The sequence below is a fragment of the Cyprinodon variegatus genome, unplaced genomic scaffold (genome assembly GCF_000732505.1).
Source record: "Cyprinodon variegatus isolate N-32 unplaced genomic scaffold, C_variegatus-1.0 Scaffold45, whole genome shotgun sequence".
NCBI lineage: Eukaryota > Metazoa > Chordata > Actinopteri > Cyprinodontiformes > Cyprinodontidae > Cyprinodon > Cyprinodon variegatus.
In genome coordinates this window covers 491987-510719 of record NW_015150498.1, presented here as the reverse complement: position 1 = coordinate 510719, position 18733 = coordinate 491987, and the positions used below count along the sequence as shown (strand labels likewise).

General features: G+C 38.1%; 1 protein-coding gene across 2 annotated transcripts in view; it reads left to right on the top strand.

Annotated features, from left to right (window-relative positions):
• The first annotated feature begins 1562 nt into the window (after positions 1-1562).
• The window catches only part of LOC107081979 (zinc finger protein GLIS1-like), a 122189-nt gene continuing 105018 nt past the window's right edge, over positions 1563-18733 (top strand). For both annotated transcript variants that reach the window (XM_015370372.1, XM_015370371.1), the window contains exons 1-2: positions 1563-1702; positions 1805-2124. In XM_015370372.1, the coding sequence (XP_015225858.1) occupies positions 1854-2124 (271 nt within the window). In that variant the 5' untranslated portion in view covers positions 1563-1702; positions 1805-1853. The remainder of the gene's footprint in view (positions 1703-1804; positions 2125-18733) is intronic.

Genomic DNA, 18733 nt, shown 5'->3' with positions numbered 1-18733 from the left:
ATGACTTTTACTTTTACAAAAAAGAGCAATAAAAAAAAATAAAAAAAATAATTTAACATTTAAAAAAAGTAGTCCCACTCTTAAAATCCAGATGCTCTGGCCGCCTCTGTTATTCAGTTATTCTGACTTCAGAGTACAAACTGAACAAAAAAAAAAAAAACAAACTCATAAATCTAGATGCTACTGATGCCAATATCATATTGCTTTAGAGGCAGAATCAGAAACCCTTTTCATGAGCAATCATATTTGGATGATCTATAATTTATTGTTTCTTTAGCAATGGAATCTCCAGTGGAATCAAATTGTCCGTCTAAATGTTGTCCTTTAGGTTTTTATCACTGTCTTTTATACATAGTTATATTACTACTATGATGCATATTTTTAAAGTAAACTAGAGTTTAACTACTTACAGGTATAATCCACAGTACAACAACAAAAAGAAATACGATATACGGCCATGATAGGCTGCACATAGAAATTTGAGGGCTCTCATAATCACAACGTTTAGCTTCATACAGATGGAGTGATACATGACAAATAGATTTTTTACTAAGTTAGATAATCTTAACCTTTCGGGTTCAGAAAGGTTCTGTGCAGAAATAGTGCAGGAATTAGCTTTAAATATATAGACCTAACTTATAGAGAGTGGTTGCCTAGTGGTTCGAACATTACGCTTGGATCTTGGAGGTTCTGAGTTCAAGTCCCACAGACTGCCACTCCGGGTCCCTGAGCCAGACCCTTAATCCCAGTCTGCTCCTCGGGCGCCGCACAATGGCAGCCCACTGCTCCCCAAGGGAATGGTTAATTGCAGAGAGTTAATTCGTTGCTCTGTACTTGTGACAGTGTAATGTCAATAAAAGTATAAATAAAACAAAAAAAAACAACTCAGAGCTGCTGCAGTTTAGATGTAACTTAAAGAAGTACATCAAGCGAAACATTCATTCAAATGTTTTTCTGGCTTTTTCGTGCAGAAAAAAAAAAGCTTGCTTCATGACCTAAAGTAAGACTAGTAAAGAAAACAGCACAAAGGATTTTATTTCCTCCATGCAATGTATTTGCACATTATTTTACATCTGGTCATGCTGTTTCACTACTGTGAAATGTTTTAAGAGTTTATCTATCCTGGCAATGGCCACTAGATGGCGGAGTATAGCTATAATACTGTTAGGCTATAGCTGGTACAGAAATAAGTATGATAAAAATGCAACATCAGACATAGTATAATCTATTACATTGCGATTTTTTCTCTGTAATTAGTATCTGGAGAGTAATTTATAATCGTACAGCTTAAAACAATCGTCATCCTTCAGGACCCATTTAAGATGCTGAACGGAAAGGCTAAATATCTGGTAATTCATTTAAATAAAAAGTCCAATAATAAAAATCAAGGAAAAGGAAATAAAAATAATCACTCAGACTTCCCAGCAGAAATATATCATGAAGTGGTGTTATTGAATCTTATCATCATCTGCACAGCCACTGCTTCCTGATCCAGATCTTATCCTCCCACAGAAACGCGCACCCACTCCTTATTGGCGCTCCTGAGTCCTGCAAAGATGTGTCAATCTCACAGAAGGAGAGAGGCGGAATTGGATGCTGAATAACTGAAAACGATGCAATCGATCAGTCGTTCATGCAGTATCCTGTTTGGTTTAACATGATATTCAAACTTATCCTGGACATTATTAACGGATTGGATAAGGTACTTTTTTATTGAGTTCCACTTCATTGTACGGTTTTTTTTAAAGTCTTGTCTTAAAAAAAATCTAATGTTTGCAGTGATTTATTTATTTTTTCTCTATAGGGAATGTGAAGAAGCAGCCGAGCGTTGCATGGGGAAAGCCGACTGATCGATGCACCGCTCCTCAGCGCAGGTCGGGATGGTGAGCCGCTGTCAGACCCAAACTTTCCCTGACATCACCGGCTTGACGCTCTCCGTGTTCGGCGGAAAGGTGGAGGAAATGTGCGCACATAAGGGCTATGTATCCCAGATATGCCGGAACCCCAGTGATTATCAGAACATGAGCTGCTCTAGCCCGAAGCGACTCATCATTCAGTCCGAGGAAAGAGCGCATCTGTCGGCCAAAAGTGCGCGCCTGTGCATCTCCCGTCCACAGCTCCAAGGTAGGCTCAGTGCGCGCAAATATTAAAGGGATGCTGAGGAGATTATTCATGGTAATGTTAACTAAAAACAAGCCAAAGCCGTTAATTTTGTTATTTTATCATTTTAAATTAGCCAGATTTAATTATCCGGTTTAAACCGAGGGAGATATATAGTTTTATTATTGCTGCTAAATTGCTCTATAAAGCATCCTGTGATGCAGATGTGTTTTTGCAGTTTTAGATTAGGCTTGATAATTAAACACAGATCTCTCTGGGATTCATTTCCCAGTTCGTAAATATCACCAGAATCAAAGTCTCCTCACTGTCACATCTAAAGCCATGTGAAGGGAGCTCCCTGTGAGGGTTAACAACTGCATTTTCAGAATTAGTAGATTTTACCACATTAACATACAAAAGTTTTACTTCTTTGAGTTGGAATTTCTTTTTCTAAAATATACGAATGGTTCTCTTGTCTCTTGAAAATATTAAAAATAACAGGGAGGTTACAATATTTACAAAAAACTATAATTACTCGGTTGAAATGAGCACTTTCCATGACTGGGATCTCTTGTTGATGTCCTTCCCATTAATTCTGACAAATAGGGATTGATTTAAGTGGATCAGAGGTGGTGGTAATTACAGCCCCCAAATTATGATTAGCCTGAACAGAGTTTTATATTAGCAAACCTCATCCTAGCAAGAAGAGGATCAACAGATTTGATTATTGTTTGCTCTCTTCTAAACACAAACCATATGTCTGCTGAATGCGCCTCAGCATTTATGAGTTCTCTCGAAGAGCAGTTGTGCCCTCAGCATCTCAAAAAGCAGAATGAATCGCCTCATTGTCTTCTCAAAAAGGCCTTTGAACTGGCTTCCCGTAAATTGTGGGGATGTGTTTATGGATGATGGAGTGCTGATTAAAGCTGAAGCAGATGAGGGTGTTTGTGCTGACTGTAGAAAATATTCATCTGATATGAAAAAAAAAAATCAAAATATTCTCACCTCTATAGTGATCATGAATTATGATCGTTTGAATAATTAATATGAATTAAAACTTAACCGTCCAATACTTGCTCCCTCTCGAGTCAAGCATATTATATTTTCCTTTTGTAAGCATGGAGTATGAAAATAATCTTAGTTCTCATTAGTCTTTTGCATCACGTCCCATTTCAGACTGATCATATTACACACCACTATTTAGGGACTGCACAGATTTAAAGCATCATTCCTTGTCCTAACTTTTAGATTTATAAAGGAAAAAGCAAAGGAATCAGAATAAATCCAGACTGCAGTGTTTACCATGATGGAGATGAGACAGAAGAGGAAGAACCTGACTCAGATTGGAGATTTCTGACCTCTTATAGTGAACCCTGTGACTGAAAGGTGAATAATAACTGAGAAATGAAATTGACCGATATGTGGTTATTAATGTTCCATGTAATCTTCACTGATAATAGCTGCATTACAGTCAGAAGTTGTTCATATATTCCCAGAGGAGTGTAATTTTTTTTTTTTGGACAGTTTCTTTATAAAATGTTAAATGTCCTTTAAATTGGCTAAAAAGTGAATAAAGCCAAAAACATTTTATTTCAACTTTTTTTAATTTTAACTGTTTTATAGCTTCTAATAGAATAATCCACATCTTGAGCAATTGTATATAAACATCTAAGTAGTTTTAAAAACCATCCCTCATTTACTGCAGCAATCCTACTTAGGATAAATTAATCAATGATGAGGATGCACCTGAAAACGCATTGTCTTTCAATGAAAGAATAGTTTGCCTTGCCTTGTTGGAAGATTAAATATGTTTGAATGAAGCAGGTAATAATGCATAATTTGACATGTTTGTGAAATATCTCCTGACCCCTGAAATGTTGCCTGGCATTAATGTTTTTTTAGGAAAATGAAGCTTGCTGGAGTCCTTCCCACTCATTAATGGAGTGTTAAAGCTGATAATTATCAGCTGTTTTATTGTTTTTTTCTTCTTAGTTTTTAACACATGCGTCATCACGCAACATACTTTTGCAGTGTTCCAAATATATATAATCAGATATATACATAGCAACCCCAAGGATACATAGCTGCATACCACACACGCACATGCTATTGTGGTGAAGTGGCATTGGCAAAAAATGGAAAAAATTCCTCCATACTGACATAGTTTCCAGCTGGATATGTAGATGTCAGCTTGAGGGGCGATAATCTGAGTGTTATGAGTAACAACCGACCGTTACCACTCCGCTTTGAGCCTTTGCACTGTCAAGCTCCTAATGACAGCTTTCCAGTAGCTTGTGAATAGCTTTTGGCTGCGAGTGCGCAGCGGGGTTGGAAAGCAGAACAGCATTAAGCGCCTTCGGTTGTGTCAGCTATTCTGATCAAACCCTGTGGTTCCTTTATTTTTCTTTGAAGAAGAAAGAACATTTGTACTGTGTGCAGACAATAAAGTACATTGCATGTAATAATTGTCATGGCTTTATTATTAGCCTTATTGTTTTTCCCACTAGAATTTAGTCTTAATACATGTAAAACTTAGAACCAGTAAGATATAAATTACTACCCAAGACAGTAAACTGTGCAAATTTGTAGTTAAAAAATTTGTAGTTGTAAAAAGATTATAAGCCTATAATTGTAGGAAATGCCCTTTTCTTCATTATTTGTTTACCGTCAGATCACATTTTTGATTTGTTCAATTTCCTAACATTGAATTAGATTTTTAGGTCTAAAGTGGCTTTTATTTATTATCAGAACAGTATTAGCAATATTATATTTCAGTTGAATACCTTTGTGTTGAGGGATCAGAAAGTATGTAGAGTTTAGTGTTGCAGAAATGGTTCAGGTTGCAGCACAAAGAGCTGTTGTAACAAGAAAACATGTTGGGTTGACCATTGTATTGCTCTCCATCTTTAGTTTGAGCACAGGATCTGTTGATCAGAAATGTCAGCATTGTGTTCAACAGGCTAAGTGATGCATCTGATATTTCTGCTTCAGGGTTTAACTATAAAGCTGTAAAAACAAAAAAACAAAAAGTTACCTGTGCCAGAAACAACATCCGATGTCAAACAGTGGAGCAGCCAAAACATAAATATCCTGTGATGTTATTTAAGTTTGACACACTAAGGTGCAGGACTAAATTGTGCCAGGCATGTACAGAGTCCTTGTCTTTAACATGGCTGTCATGGCTTTGAGTCCTGGTCATCTGACTTATGTTGCATATCTTCCAACCGCTCTCTCTCTCTCTCTTTAACTCATTTTCTGTCACTGTACAGTTAAATAAAGGCTACAGAACTTTCTCTTAGCTTTGTTTGCATTTCCACCACATCTACATTTACAAGTTAGAAACAGCATAATGTTAGGCTTAGCATAACTAATCTGTCTGGTTGACAAAATCAATGCAATAATTACAGATGGTTATTTTATGCTAGACTTATATCATTATGTCTGTACCATTATTGAGAAAGATGTCACAGATTTTCCTTTACATTGTACTTCTAGGTCTCTTTAGGTTTCTCTCCGATGTGTTACCCTTAATCTTTAGTCTTGGACTGTTTGTTATGTCTGGTTGGAAAACTTTTTCTGTTTTTATTTAAAGTAGGAGATGAAAAAACATATTTTATTAAAAATAATTATTCAATTATTCCAGGTATTGTAATGATGGCTAACATTTCAACCTGAAAAACTCCCAGAAGGAAGTCAACTAGAAGTTTTTGTTGAAATAATTTAAGACTCAGGTCTCGACGAGGTACATTAAAACTGAAATTTACTTTGATAATATGTATTAGGTGCTGAATGAGAAAAGGGATAAAGCCGCTGCCGGACCTGAGACTGGTGGTGGAACAGAGACTGAATGAATGAAGATCGATGCCAGCTCGGACAAGGTGCAGGTTCATATGAACCTCCATGATGAGCAAGCATAGAGCAACACTGGAGACAAAAAAAAAACTACCCTAGGGAAGAAATCTCTGGCAGAACAAGGCTCTTTCGCTGGACCGGCTGGGGATGTGAAAGCAGTATGAGTCCTGGGAATTACTAGCCTGGGTGCCATTCCGAACTTAGTCCCGCCCACAACGTTTGAGGTCGGGAAGTTCGGTCTGTCATTGCTCAACAGTAGCGCGAGTATGCTCGCACAATATCTGGCGGGCCAATCAAATTGTCATGGCGGGTTTTATACGATGATGGACAGATGATCAACAGTAACGTAATCAACCACGTGACCAAAGCGCGCTTGGGTGACAACAACAATGGCTGCCGCTGGAGAGTTGAGGTGAGTAGATTCTGCTATTAGGTCTCTTCTAGAAGATATCGACAGCAAATTAATTTTAAAAGAGGAACAGAGAAACGCGATCAAGGCTCATCTTCTTATTCTAGGCGTGCAACTGCACGCTTTGATTTTTGTTGACAACAACTATGCGTCGCTTAAGATACGTCACGCACTCCGTTGCTCTTATTGGTTGTAGGTCTATCCAATTGAGTGCAGAGGCATTTTTTTTCCTGGTTCGTTCAAAACATGCCCCATAATCACAGCTCTATGGAGCAGTATCAGACTCATATTCTGACTAGAATTGAGTAGGACTACGTCAGGCTAGGGATTTACTTCTATAGTGACAAGAAAGGACACAGAGAAGGAGCCAGGCGGAGTTTGTGAGGATGGTGGAGCAGGTTATGAGGAGGGTTAAATCAGGGTCCTCAGAATCAGAGTCTGACATGAGATCCAACTTAGATGTTTGTTGAGTAGCAGGTTGAGCTGTTTATCTCAAGGTGTTTTAAGCTGGACTCTGCATGCTGATTGGATTGAATGAGCTTCACAGATGAATGAGACTCAGATTGCACGAGGGTAAGAGACCCAGATTATTCAGTTGAACTTAGCTTCATTTATTCATCAATATATTTGATCTCATATATATTGATATATAACACTGCATATTTGGACAGAGCTCTGGGGGCTTTAAAGACAACCTATTTTATCAGATAATAAAAGTAATAACATCAACAACAAAAAAACTAGCGTTTTAAAACATATTTCAATTAAAGTTGATAGAAAATGTGAAATTTGGAGCAGTTAACAGTTAAATTTCAAGAAAGAAATCTAATGCTAGGAAAGTATATGTCCCATCTGACCAGCTCAACTCTCACCCAAAGCTTCAAGGTTGTATTCTTTTAGGGCTATCTCTGTCCAATCTGTCCCAATCCTGGTAGGTAACATTTGACAGCTACAAATCTGTTCTTTTCATTTTTTTTTTTTTTTTACCTTTAAATCGTGTGAAAACTTAAATGTGGACCAGTCTGTGTTTCTCAAATTAGTACCATGATCGTTGCATTCTTTTCATGAGCTTTCCCATCCGTCACTACATTCCCAAGAGCTGAAGAGCCTCGGCCCACGGCTTTGTGTGCTGCATGAGTTCAACAGTGAATTATAGGCAAATGTGAGTCTGGCTGCTTGGGAACGGCTGCTGCAGGGTGTAATGTTTGCAGTATGTTCCGCTGATTCACAAAGCACTGGGCCTGGTGATGATTCTGCAGTGGTATTCCTGTAAACTCCACTCTGCTTGAGTTAGCAGGGGTGAGGTGGGGGTGGGGGGTGCTTGGTAATGGAATCGCAGCGATTCCTGAGTCATATTCACCAAAGAGGGAGAGATGGATAACACTGATGGTCTGGCATCTGTTTTAGCTGAATCATATCAATCAGACTTGGCTGGAGATGATGGACATGATGATAATGGAAACTTAAGGTATTAACTTAGGTATTTGGGGAAAAAGTGTTGCTTTACCTCACAGTGGATACATTTACACAAAGAAAAAGATTCTTTAGAGATTAAAGTTGTTTGTTTTCTTTAATTAATCCTGATACAGATAGAAAACCTTACATTGTCAGCTTTATGTCTTTTCCTGTCTCAATTTTCAGTTTTGGGAAAGTCAGCTCTCCCTATTCTTATGAGACCAGTGTGGTATGACTATGGCATCTTACGCTAACCAAAGGCATTCTGGCTCTTATTCTGCAGATAAATCTAAAATGTCACAGAGCAGAAATATGATTTGGTTTCAGTTAGTGTCGACATACCTCTGGAATACCAGAAGAAATGCACTCTGGGCCTCAGCTTAATCTAAAAAAAAATAAAAATATTGACTGCAGAGTTGGCTCAGAGCTGTCTTCATAAAAAAGTATTTTTAGCTTTTCTTCAGAGGCGCTTGCAGAAGTTTCACAAACTTTTTGCTGAAAAGAGGAAAGAGCTGCCAAGTTATTCCGTATTAATCATGGGAATGTTAACTCTTTGTTCAGAAACGTAGAGACTCCTCTGATTCTAAAAAACATGCCCCAAAGCTGACCACATGTCTATAGACTCTACATTACTCATGCATTTTCAGACAGCAGCGACTCCTCTCGCAGACTTCTCTGTGTGACTTAGCACACGAGTGGGTTTTTGAGTTACATCTCGTTTGTGTCATTGGCTGTTCTTGGCCTGGTGCTGCTGTGTTTCATCAACGAAAAATCCACTCTGCTATGACTGCGGCTTTTAGGACAGCCGTCTTTAGAGGTGCTGACTCTGACCGGGGGGCAGCTACACATGCTTTTCAATGGGTTTTGTATAACTTAAGCTTTTTCTCATTTTGTCATGTTACAAATATAAGATTCAGAGTAATTTATTGAGACATGTGACAGAAAATGTAAAAACATTTGGCACATGGTTTTTCAATATTCCATTGGAAGAAAAATTATCTGAAAAGTGTGGCATGCAGCCCCATATGTCAGGACATTGTATAGCAACCCTTCACTACAATTGAAAGTAAAAAAATAAAAATAATTTCTTCTATGATTCTACCAGCTTTGCAGATTTAGAGGCAATAATTTCTCTATGTTTTTCATTTTAGTTGAACAGTGACTTTTCCCTCTAATTTTCAGGTCTTACCACTAGCCTTCTATTAGATATAGGTTGCGATTTTAACCACTCCAATTTTAAACATGAATGTTCTTTTATCCCGGCCATTCCATAGTAGCTCTGGCTAAGAGTTTGACCTAGTGTTAATTTTGGAGATCTAGTGGAGAAAAGGCATTGCAAACACAAAAATGAAGCCTGACAAAAGAAATGCAAGAATAGGGAAATGTTGCAATCACAGAAAATCAGTGCTGCAAATGCATAAATATAAACGTGCCGCAAATACATAAATGATGTTGAAATACGAAGACACAAAACTCAAACAACAGAAACATGCTGTAAGAAGCAAAATACAACTAACTAACCAACTAACTACAACTTAAGAATTAACTGCGAATTAGCACTTCATAATTTAAGTACTCTAGACCAATAAGGGAAATCGACCATCAACTTATATGGAAGCAGGCTATCTATGGATATAGATATAGAAGAAAGAAAGAAAGAAAGAAGCGTATCACCATGGACATGGTGTGTTCTTTCTTAAATTTCTTCTTAAACGTCTAGTTCGGCTTTAATGCTGTAGTATTTACAATCGACCGTGATGGAGTGATTAGAGCCTTTTCTGCAGCTTTATGTCTGACTATCCTGCTGATTTCTTTTATCTTCCTGATGTTTTTTGTAGCATCAGGAAGACCAGCAGAGGAACTTATCTAAATCTCTGCAGGATTTACAGAACAGCTACAATAAATTACAAATGGACTTTTCATGTATCAGGCAACCTCTGAAGCTAAAGCTTGCATAGAATCATCAATTTAATTTTAGTTATTTAATTAAGTCAGATGAAAGAAATGCACATCACAATATTGATTTATTTATTTTATTCATAAAACTATGTTGAAAACCATACATTTTATGCACTTTTCTATAAGCACTACTCCATATTCAATTCAGTGAAATTTAAACATACGTTAGTGAAAAAATGCTTTACTCACCTCATTTACGATGGGGCAGAGTACACAGAATGTTTGAGCCTGAAACCTGAGTGGCTCCTTCTCTCTCCTTCTGAGAAAACTTCAGCATCATATTTATGAGCTTGATATGACTAACAATCACAACACTTAAAAATGCTGTAAACACACCATCATTCATGTCTGCCTCATTTTAAAACGTCCGAACCCTGAGACTGGACTTGTTTAAATTCTTCTTTTCTTTACGAGGCCAGTAATGTTGGAAAGCAATCAGCCAGCCAATCAAACTTTGGCTTCAACCAAGCGGCCAGAAACAAACAGGCAAACATGATGAAGCTAAGGCTCTTTTAATGCCTTCATTAGTGCAAAGGGAGAACGGCCAGAAAAGCTGGAGTTTTATCCTCTCTTACTCTCGCTGTCTTTGCCAGGAAGCTGCCACGGGGCAGTGCCCCGCCAGCTCACTGCTCCATTGGCTGGTGTTGCCCTGGAGGACCATGAAAAACGTTATAAAGTCTAACAGTGCAGTTTATATACTTTATTAGAACTCGTTATGGCAGAGTTCTGGTAGAACAAGTTATTTTGTAGTCAGATGCACAAAGGTAACTTCCTCTTCTTTACTCACAGCTTACCTGTGAACCAAAGATGACCAGGTTGATATGATTCACACTTGATTTTGACTCAAATAATCATATGCCCAATAGGTCTTGGCAGGGATATGTTTATGCTGATTACTTTCCTCAAAATGGAGCCAAGATTCATTACAGTCTATAATTGCTGAATCCCTCTTTTAAGAAAAAATTTGCAGAGCCAGCCTTTGTGTCAGAACTTTTTACTCATTTTGTGTGCTATAAGTTTAGACTTATCAAGTGGTCTGCATGGGTTCTTACCCAAACTGCATGCTTTTGCTCAGGTTTGTAACTTTTTCGTTGAATAGATTTTACTTTTAAATCTGGGCGATGCAGGGTTTGCAAAATGAAAGGGAGGACATTTAGCATAGAGGTGTTTTAAAGTAGTCTGCTTGTCAGTGAACTTACATGAGAGCAAGATGATGTGTTTTAGACAAAAAAAAAAAAAAAATTCTGTTGAGGGGGCTCAGAGGTTCTTTTTTTTATCATTGTGTGGGGATTTCATCCTGATGCATTCTTTTTTACATTGATTTTAATAGAAATCTGTTGAAGTATAGGGCTGCAAAGGGGAGCAGTTTGGAGCACTATTGCCTAACAGCATGTACTTTAGATCCTGGGTTCGAGTCTTGGCCTTCAGTCCTTCTGCATGGAGTTTGGATGGTCTCCCTGTGTTTGGGTTCTCTCTGTCTTCCTCCTACAGTCCAAACAAATGACTGTTAGGTTAAATTAAAATATGTAAACGTGTGCATGGTTACATGTCTATGTGTTGCCATGTGATGGATCAATTGGCGATCAGCCCAGAGTGCACCCCGCTTTTCGCCAATAGACTGGTGGAGCTATTCACCAACCACATGTGACCCTGATGGATAAGTGGCAAAAGATGGATGAATGGATGGCCTCATATATTATCACACTGATTGCATTAGATTGATTATTTACACATAAAGTGCTATTTATTTTCTGGTAAAACCTCAGCTTTCGGTTTTCCTGGAAAATAAAACATTGCTCAGACGCATTGTCCTTCACATTAATATTTTTAGATGCTATGACAGGACACACATTTATGTGGCTGCTAAGCCCAGTGATGGTAAGGTGATTAAGGAGTTAAAGCTCTGTGTTTGATAAATGCAACAAAAAGTTGCACCTGGGCTTTAGCAAGCAATCCCCAAAAATAAGTTTGTAGCTATATACATACAACACGTTATTTGGGATATATGTCAGAAAAACAGGACAAAACAAAACTTGTCTCCTACCACCACAAACGTTAATTTGTGTGCCTTGGTTAAATCTACTGGCATATTAACTGGTATCATGGGATTTGGTGAAATGAGATTAAGATTGATCTTCTTGAAAACAGAAATGGTAAATTTGATGATAAAAAGATGAAATTAAAGGGAACCTGACTGAATTTAGATCATGGTAGCGTTCATAATCCAGAACAGATTATAGATGCTCTCTCTTGGAAAACAGCAGCAACATACATTTGTCTAAATTTAGTGGGGTTTATTTCAAATTAGCACTGTTTTCTTTTTTAAAACAAGAATAAAATTCTTTTATTTTCTGCTCTTTCAGGAGACTAAATGCAGGACTCCCTCCCTCCTTTAATAGCTGGGGTCTTGTGGCTTGCTCAGAAAGTGTATTAAATATCTCCATGCTGCACTGAGCAATAACCTCAGTATGTAATCTTTATTAACGTGCTTAACATTCCCCTGAAGACCCAGAAGTCTGCTACTATAAGGCACCACTTAACACAAACATTATGTTGGACCCTTACTACAGTTACCAGGCTCATTGTGGGCCTTTTGAAAGGGAAGCTGATTAGGGAATATCTTTCTGGCAATGGTGTTTAGGGAACGGAGTGAATGCCAACTTGTTGAGCTCTGTTGTGAGAGTTTACCAGAAGACTATGAATATATTAAATAACTAGAGCTGGAAGTTATAGTTAATTAATAGGTAATTCAAATAAAGGTTAAAACTAAGTAATTATTATCAGTTGAATGACTATAATTGTAATTTGAAAGTGCGCATTCAGCTCGGCAAAGAACTCATGCTCTTCCTCAACAATGAAGTCCTCAGACATTCTTCTTTCGTTGTTTCTTTCTTTGCACAGGTAAACAGCACATTTCTTCTTCTACGCTTGCATTATCGGCAGACCAGACGCTGAATGCGCACCTTCTTCCGGTTTGGTCTGCCGGCTTCCGTAGAATCGTGAGCGCGCATGGGGGCGCTATTAGGAAATCCTATACACTACTGTTTATGCTCTAAAAACATTCTAAATGACTTCGTTTCGAGTAAATTATGGACGCTACCCACTCAGGACACTTGGAATACATTGGACGAGCAGTATGGAGGAATATTGACACGTTTTTTGTGGACTTTTATGGACCTTTCTGCCTCGGGCGCCATAGACCTCCATTATTTGAATGTCAGCAGACAGCAAGAAGCCTCCCAGATCTCCAGATGCATTTGAGATATCAAAAAAGTACTCCAGAGTGTTGTTCAGCATGGGGGTGAGTAGAAAATGAAGGCTAATCATGTTTTGGGTGTACTATTCCTTTAAGAAAAAAGAAATCTGTGGCTTCTTTCCCAAAGTGTCTTCACTAAAGCTCAATTATAGATTTAAAGAGAAGAGACAGTAAGAGCAAGCTATGTTAAGTTTTTGTGTTGATCTAAATTCTGCGCTTAAAAAGTCTCCTTGCAGCACAAGCTGTCTAATACTGATAAAAAGGTTAATCAACTTCCTTCAGCTCACAGTGACGGGTGATCTAATATGAATCTGAGGGTTAAAATGAATTGGCCAGCGTCAGAGCCATGGCAGCCAGGTGCTAAACGCTTGGCCCTGGTGCGTTAGACCCTGAGCCAGTTAGAAAAGGTTTTATAAGATTTATCTGCACCCTTTTCCCCTGACAAATTATTTTATTGTTCCTACACAGTTGGTTTTGATTTAGTCTTTGGCTAATGATAGGCTGAGAGCATGTGTTTTGTTGTTGTTCCCCTATTAAACACAGTCAGACTGGAAGTGTTCACACGTGATAGCATGCTGTCATGAAATAGAAGTCTGCAATGTGCCACAATGGCATGATCTGAATGTGTCAAATAGCTTCTGTAACTTCTCCTATTACTGAGCTCCAAAACTCACTCCTAAAGTCTTCATGACCGTGTCTTTCATATACAGGGACAAGTAAGAATTAGGCTTCGGAGCTGCAGATGGAAGAGATAGGCCCAAAGCATGAAGTGCGTCCGAGCGCTGCACTCTAGCTGACCTGAGCGCTCTACATCAGGACTGAGCCGCTAATCTTTTACAAATGCTGGGAGTCTCCGTGACGGGGCTTTTACTGAGACAGATTTAGTCAAAACAGCAGCTCTGCTCCTGAATGAAACCTTGGCCTCCGGCCTAATTCAGACGCCTGATTAACTAACAAATACTTAATGCTTGTTCCATGGCATTACACAGTCTAGTGTGCTCTGCTGTGTTACATGGAGTTTGACAGCACTTTCCATTTTCGTAGAGGAGTGCTCAGATGGGCTTATTTACAAGCTTTTCAGGATCATTTGGTAAAACGATACAGGATCTGTCAAGTGATCTTGAAAAAACACAGAAATACTAAACTGTAAAAATAATATAGAATACAATCTGAATGTATCATCATTTGTTTGATCCTCAAAGCATTCCTTTTAGTGTGATTTACACTGAAAAGAAATACCATATATCATCAAATAACAATTCACTCCGACAACCATAAACCTAATAGGCAGGGTTTTCACCGTCTGGCTTGAATTGTGAATAAGACGATAGGAGGTTGCATCAGCTCTGTGTCCTCTGCCAACTAAAAGATGAAAGCAAAAAAGGTTTTCTACCAGTTGTTATAGTTTAGGTGATGAATGAAGGGATTTCCCCCAGGAAATGCGACCCATTCAGAAATCCCACCATAACCTCTTACAATGAGCACATTCTGAATCGTCATCTCTAAGCACTTTTTGCACTGAATTTGGAGGAATTATTTTCATTTATATGTGATCTTTTTATACTAAATTTATAGAAAGGTTTGGTACAGTGGTTCCTAAGATGCAGATGATTTTTTTCAGATATCAAGACTTAAACTGGCTAGTGGATGGAGATTACGATAGGCACAAATTACATTCAACAAAAAATCATTATGATATAATAATCTATATTAAGTGATACAAAACTGAGATAATTTTCAAATTTTTGAAAATTGTTTTTTTAAAAGCATCCAGACTGAGAACCATAATTTCCTATCTTTTAAGCAGTGAACAACAGCATGCACTAAGGATGAGTGTAATATTAGATTAAGATTAGGGATGTGCTGTAAAGCCTTAATATTTGTAATCCTTTATTCTCGGTTGGTTTTCAAACCACTACCTATTTAAAATACCTCTTTTCTTTGCTATGTCTTCTGGTCCTTGAGATAAACAGAAAAATGGTAATGGTAAAGAATGGGAAATGGCAGATAAGACTTAAACTGTAGTTGAACTGGCAATCATAATAGGCCTTATCGGTGCATCTTCAACCATTTTCCCATGCATAGAAAAAGTAATTCAAAAATACAGTTGGTGTCTGATTAGTTAGATAAGTTACAATTGAGCTTGTTTTGAAGAAAGTTTCATCCTTTATTACAGTAATAAGAAGGACCTTGTTGGCTGTTTATTTAAAAAAAGGTCCTGAGATGCATGATCATGACATGCCAATTACAATCACTCAATCCAATATTATGGCTTTTACCATGCATCATAAATTCTCATTATTTGTCATCATTTAAATACTTCCTTGATAATGAATAAGCTGACAATTTTAGAAGTGTAAGTAACATAAATAGCATTAGAGTCTGATACTTGAATAATGATGATGTTCTGTATATCATGTAGAGACATATATTACATTTCCTCCATGTTGCATGTTCTACAGTAGCAGTTCTAGACCACGTCTAGCAGTGGGGACAGGTGTGACCAGGGTTTTTTCATGGTGGTGCAGAATAAAAGAAAGAAACAAACTGATCGATAGTTAATTTTTTAATACATTAAATAAGCCAAAGAGCTACTTGCTGCTCTGGAGCTCCAGGTTGTAGATCCCTGATTGGCATAGAATCTGTATGGCTGAATCTAGAAGTGCAGCATCTTCATTTTTTAAGAAAAACAGTGAAGGTAAAACTGAAATAGATCCAAGGGACCAATCAGTGAAGGTTTCTATACCAGCGAAATATAATCAATAAAAAAATCATTTAGTTCTATTGCTTCAGATAGAACCGTCTAGAGCTGTCCATGATGTTCTATATTATTACTCTTTGTTTCCATTTGATTCATTTACCAGCCACCAGGATATAACAATACCCCCTTTCTTTATAGAAACAGATAGTTTTTATCATATAGGAGATTTTGAATTACAGTCTGCTTGTTTGTAAGGACAGTTCTTAATCACCTTCTGCGCCTATGAATTATTAAAAATTTGCCTCGTGCAGAGCAAGTCAGGGGACATAGATAAACGGGGAGCTGCAGTGGCGTGTAAAGACTTTTTTAAGGGCAGGGGTAGAAAAAAGAAAAGGGCAAATATAGCGCATCATTCCCACTGTAGAGGGCACTTTAGTTTATGTTATGGCTCCCGAGAAAGCACTCTAACAAGCGTTGTTGCTGCAGAGAGGGCACTTTAGCACATCTTTTAACTCCAGAGCGGGCACAAACCGAGCCAGAGCTTTAACACGCGTTTTGGCTTCCGAGAGCTACCAACAATTTAATAAGCATTAAAGGTAAGTATTCAAAATCAACCATAATAAATGTAATTAATTCAGTTATGTAAAAATAAGCTTAGCATATTTGTGTGTGCGCACTAGGGCTGCAACTAACGATTATTTTAAAAATCGATGAATCTGCCGATTATTTTCGGACAAAAAATATTTTTTATATTAACCTCTTTATTCCAAAATGAACGTTTTAGACAGAACAAACAAGCACACAAGTACAGGTTGCTCATTAACTGTACTGGTGCAATATGAAAAATAAATGTTTGTGTTAAAACTACGCAAACTTACATGAGAAATGTAGCTGTACATCCACAAAATATAGGGTACTTTGTTTCATAAAGCGCAAAAAAAGACATTTTTGTTTTTAAAAGCCCCTAAGGGGTTCAAACAATAGGTCCCCCCCATTTCAACAAATGAGGTTTTTTTAGACTAGAAGAGTTCTGCCTTTTAAGACAGGAAAGTATAGCAGTTAAAGTTGCTACTTGAGAAAATACTGAACCATAGAGATAAAAATAGCCCTGTGATTCAAATTATAAATTGTATTTGGAATAAAAATGAGAGAAATAGGGGTGCTAAAAAAAACACATCCTCCAAAGACAGATATTTACATGGGAATGTGGCATATAATTAATTGACATATTACTGATCTTGCTGGATTTTATTCTGCTTTACTTCCATAAATTGCAGGATCTTCTTTACTTTATCTTTGCCAGAAGATTTAAACTTTAAAAGCCTTGCCCTCATAATTTGCAAGTTAATTTATTTATAAAGAAAATATAAACGCTGCTTAAGATAATTCAAATGAAATTAAAAGTAAAATAAGTAGCCAACCTTGTTACTGTCTGTAACCTACTAACAAGGTAAGGAAAGCATCAGCCTGAGAAACTAACGTTACGTTTCCCCACTTTAAAACCAAACAAACATGGTTACTCATCCTGCTGATCAGCTCTCTTCACTGCCATTGAAGGCTCCAACGTGTTTCCTTTTCAGGTGCTGCGTCATAACAGTGGTGCTTCCGTGCCATGTTTATTTGTTTTGACAAAAGTTGCATGTTACGACTTTTTTCACTTTACAAAGCGCAGGCTATTTTAATTATTGTGATCAATTTGCGCCGTCAATCCCGGCGCATGCGCGCTTCATTTGCAGTCTGGACGCTGAGGGTAAACATCCTCCTGCTCTGACTGCAGTGCTGAGAGGGACTCCTGTGGGAGAGGGAGAACGGGGTTGGGATGGGGGAGGCGCCCCACGGCAGAGTAGGAACGATACATGCTTTCACGTAAGAGTCTCCAAAAGCCGCCAGTGACACCGTAAAAAGTCACCAGATTTGTCGCTAGTCGCTTTTTTGAAAAATAGTCGCTGGAGGGGTCTGAAAAGTCGCTGAGTTGGCAACACTGCACCTGCGGCGCTGACTCGCTCTGCCGTATTTTTTTTTTCTTCCCCCGTTTCAGTCAAGTGGATGTGATGACAGCGGCGGCGGATGACGCATTAATCGCGCGACACAACTAATCGATGATTAAATTCGTTGCCAACGCTTTTAAAACTCGATTTTTATTGATTCGTTGTTGCAGCCCTAGTGCGCACTGATCGTATTCTTCTAAATATAAAAAGAGGAGTAGACTACGTGATTATGCATCTGCAAGCCTGTTAGTACCGGTATGTAATAAGCCACATGACACTCACTGGATCAGACATCGCTGTGGTGGCTGGGTCAGAGTTGTTTATGCAGAACAACTCTGGGCAGATTTAGTTGTATTGTAGCATTTTGGCATGTAGTGTTGAATTAGGTTGAACTGCAATACGTTCATGTTCACACAGTAAATATAACAATATATTAATTTGGCAGGTTTTTTGATTGATCTGGCGGTTTTTAACAGATGTTTGGGCTGGAAAACCTCAACTCTATCTGGCAACACTGCCACTGCAATGAGGAATACTCTGATTTTTAAATTGGACAAACCAAACAACCCCTCCACAGATGCATTCGCCAACACAAAGCATCTATCTCCTCTGGACAAGACTGCTTCCCACCTGCACCTTAAAGACATCTCGCCTGGGCAGCCAGGCCAACAATATCCCCTAATGACCAGTATTGGTATTGCAGGCTAACAAAGAACCAAAACAACTCCCCATTTCTAAGGGGCAGACCTGTTCTTCTGGTTCAGTTTGCATGTTTTCTAAGCCAAAACAGGTTTTTGGGCTATTATATAAAGCTTTGAACTCAAAAATAATTCTGACATTTTTGAATTGAAAAAGCTCCTGGGTGGGAAGCGAAACCAGATATTGCATTGCACCCATTGCACTGATTTTATACAGTATTTTTTGATGCAAAGCCTTTCAGAATCTATAACGCAGGGGTATTATTATTTTTCAGTGAATGAGGTTTTAACAGGAATAGGTGGAGTGCAACTTTT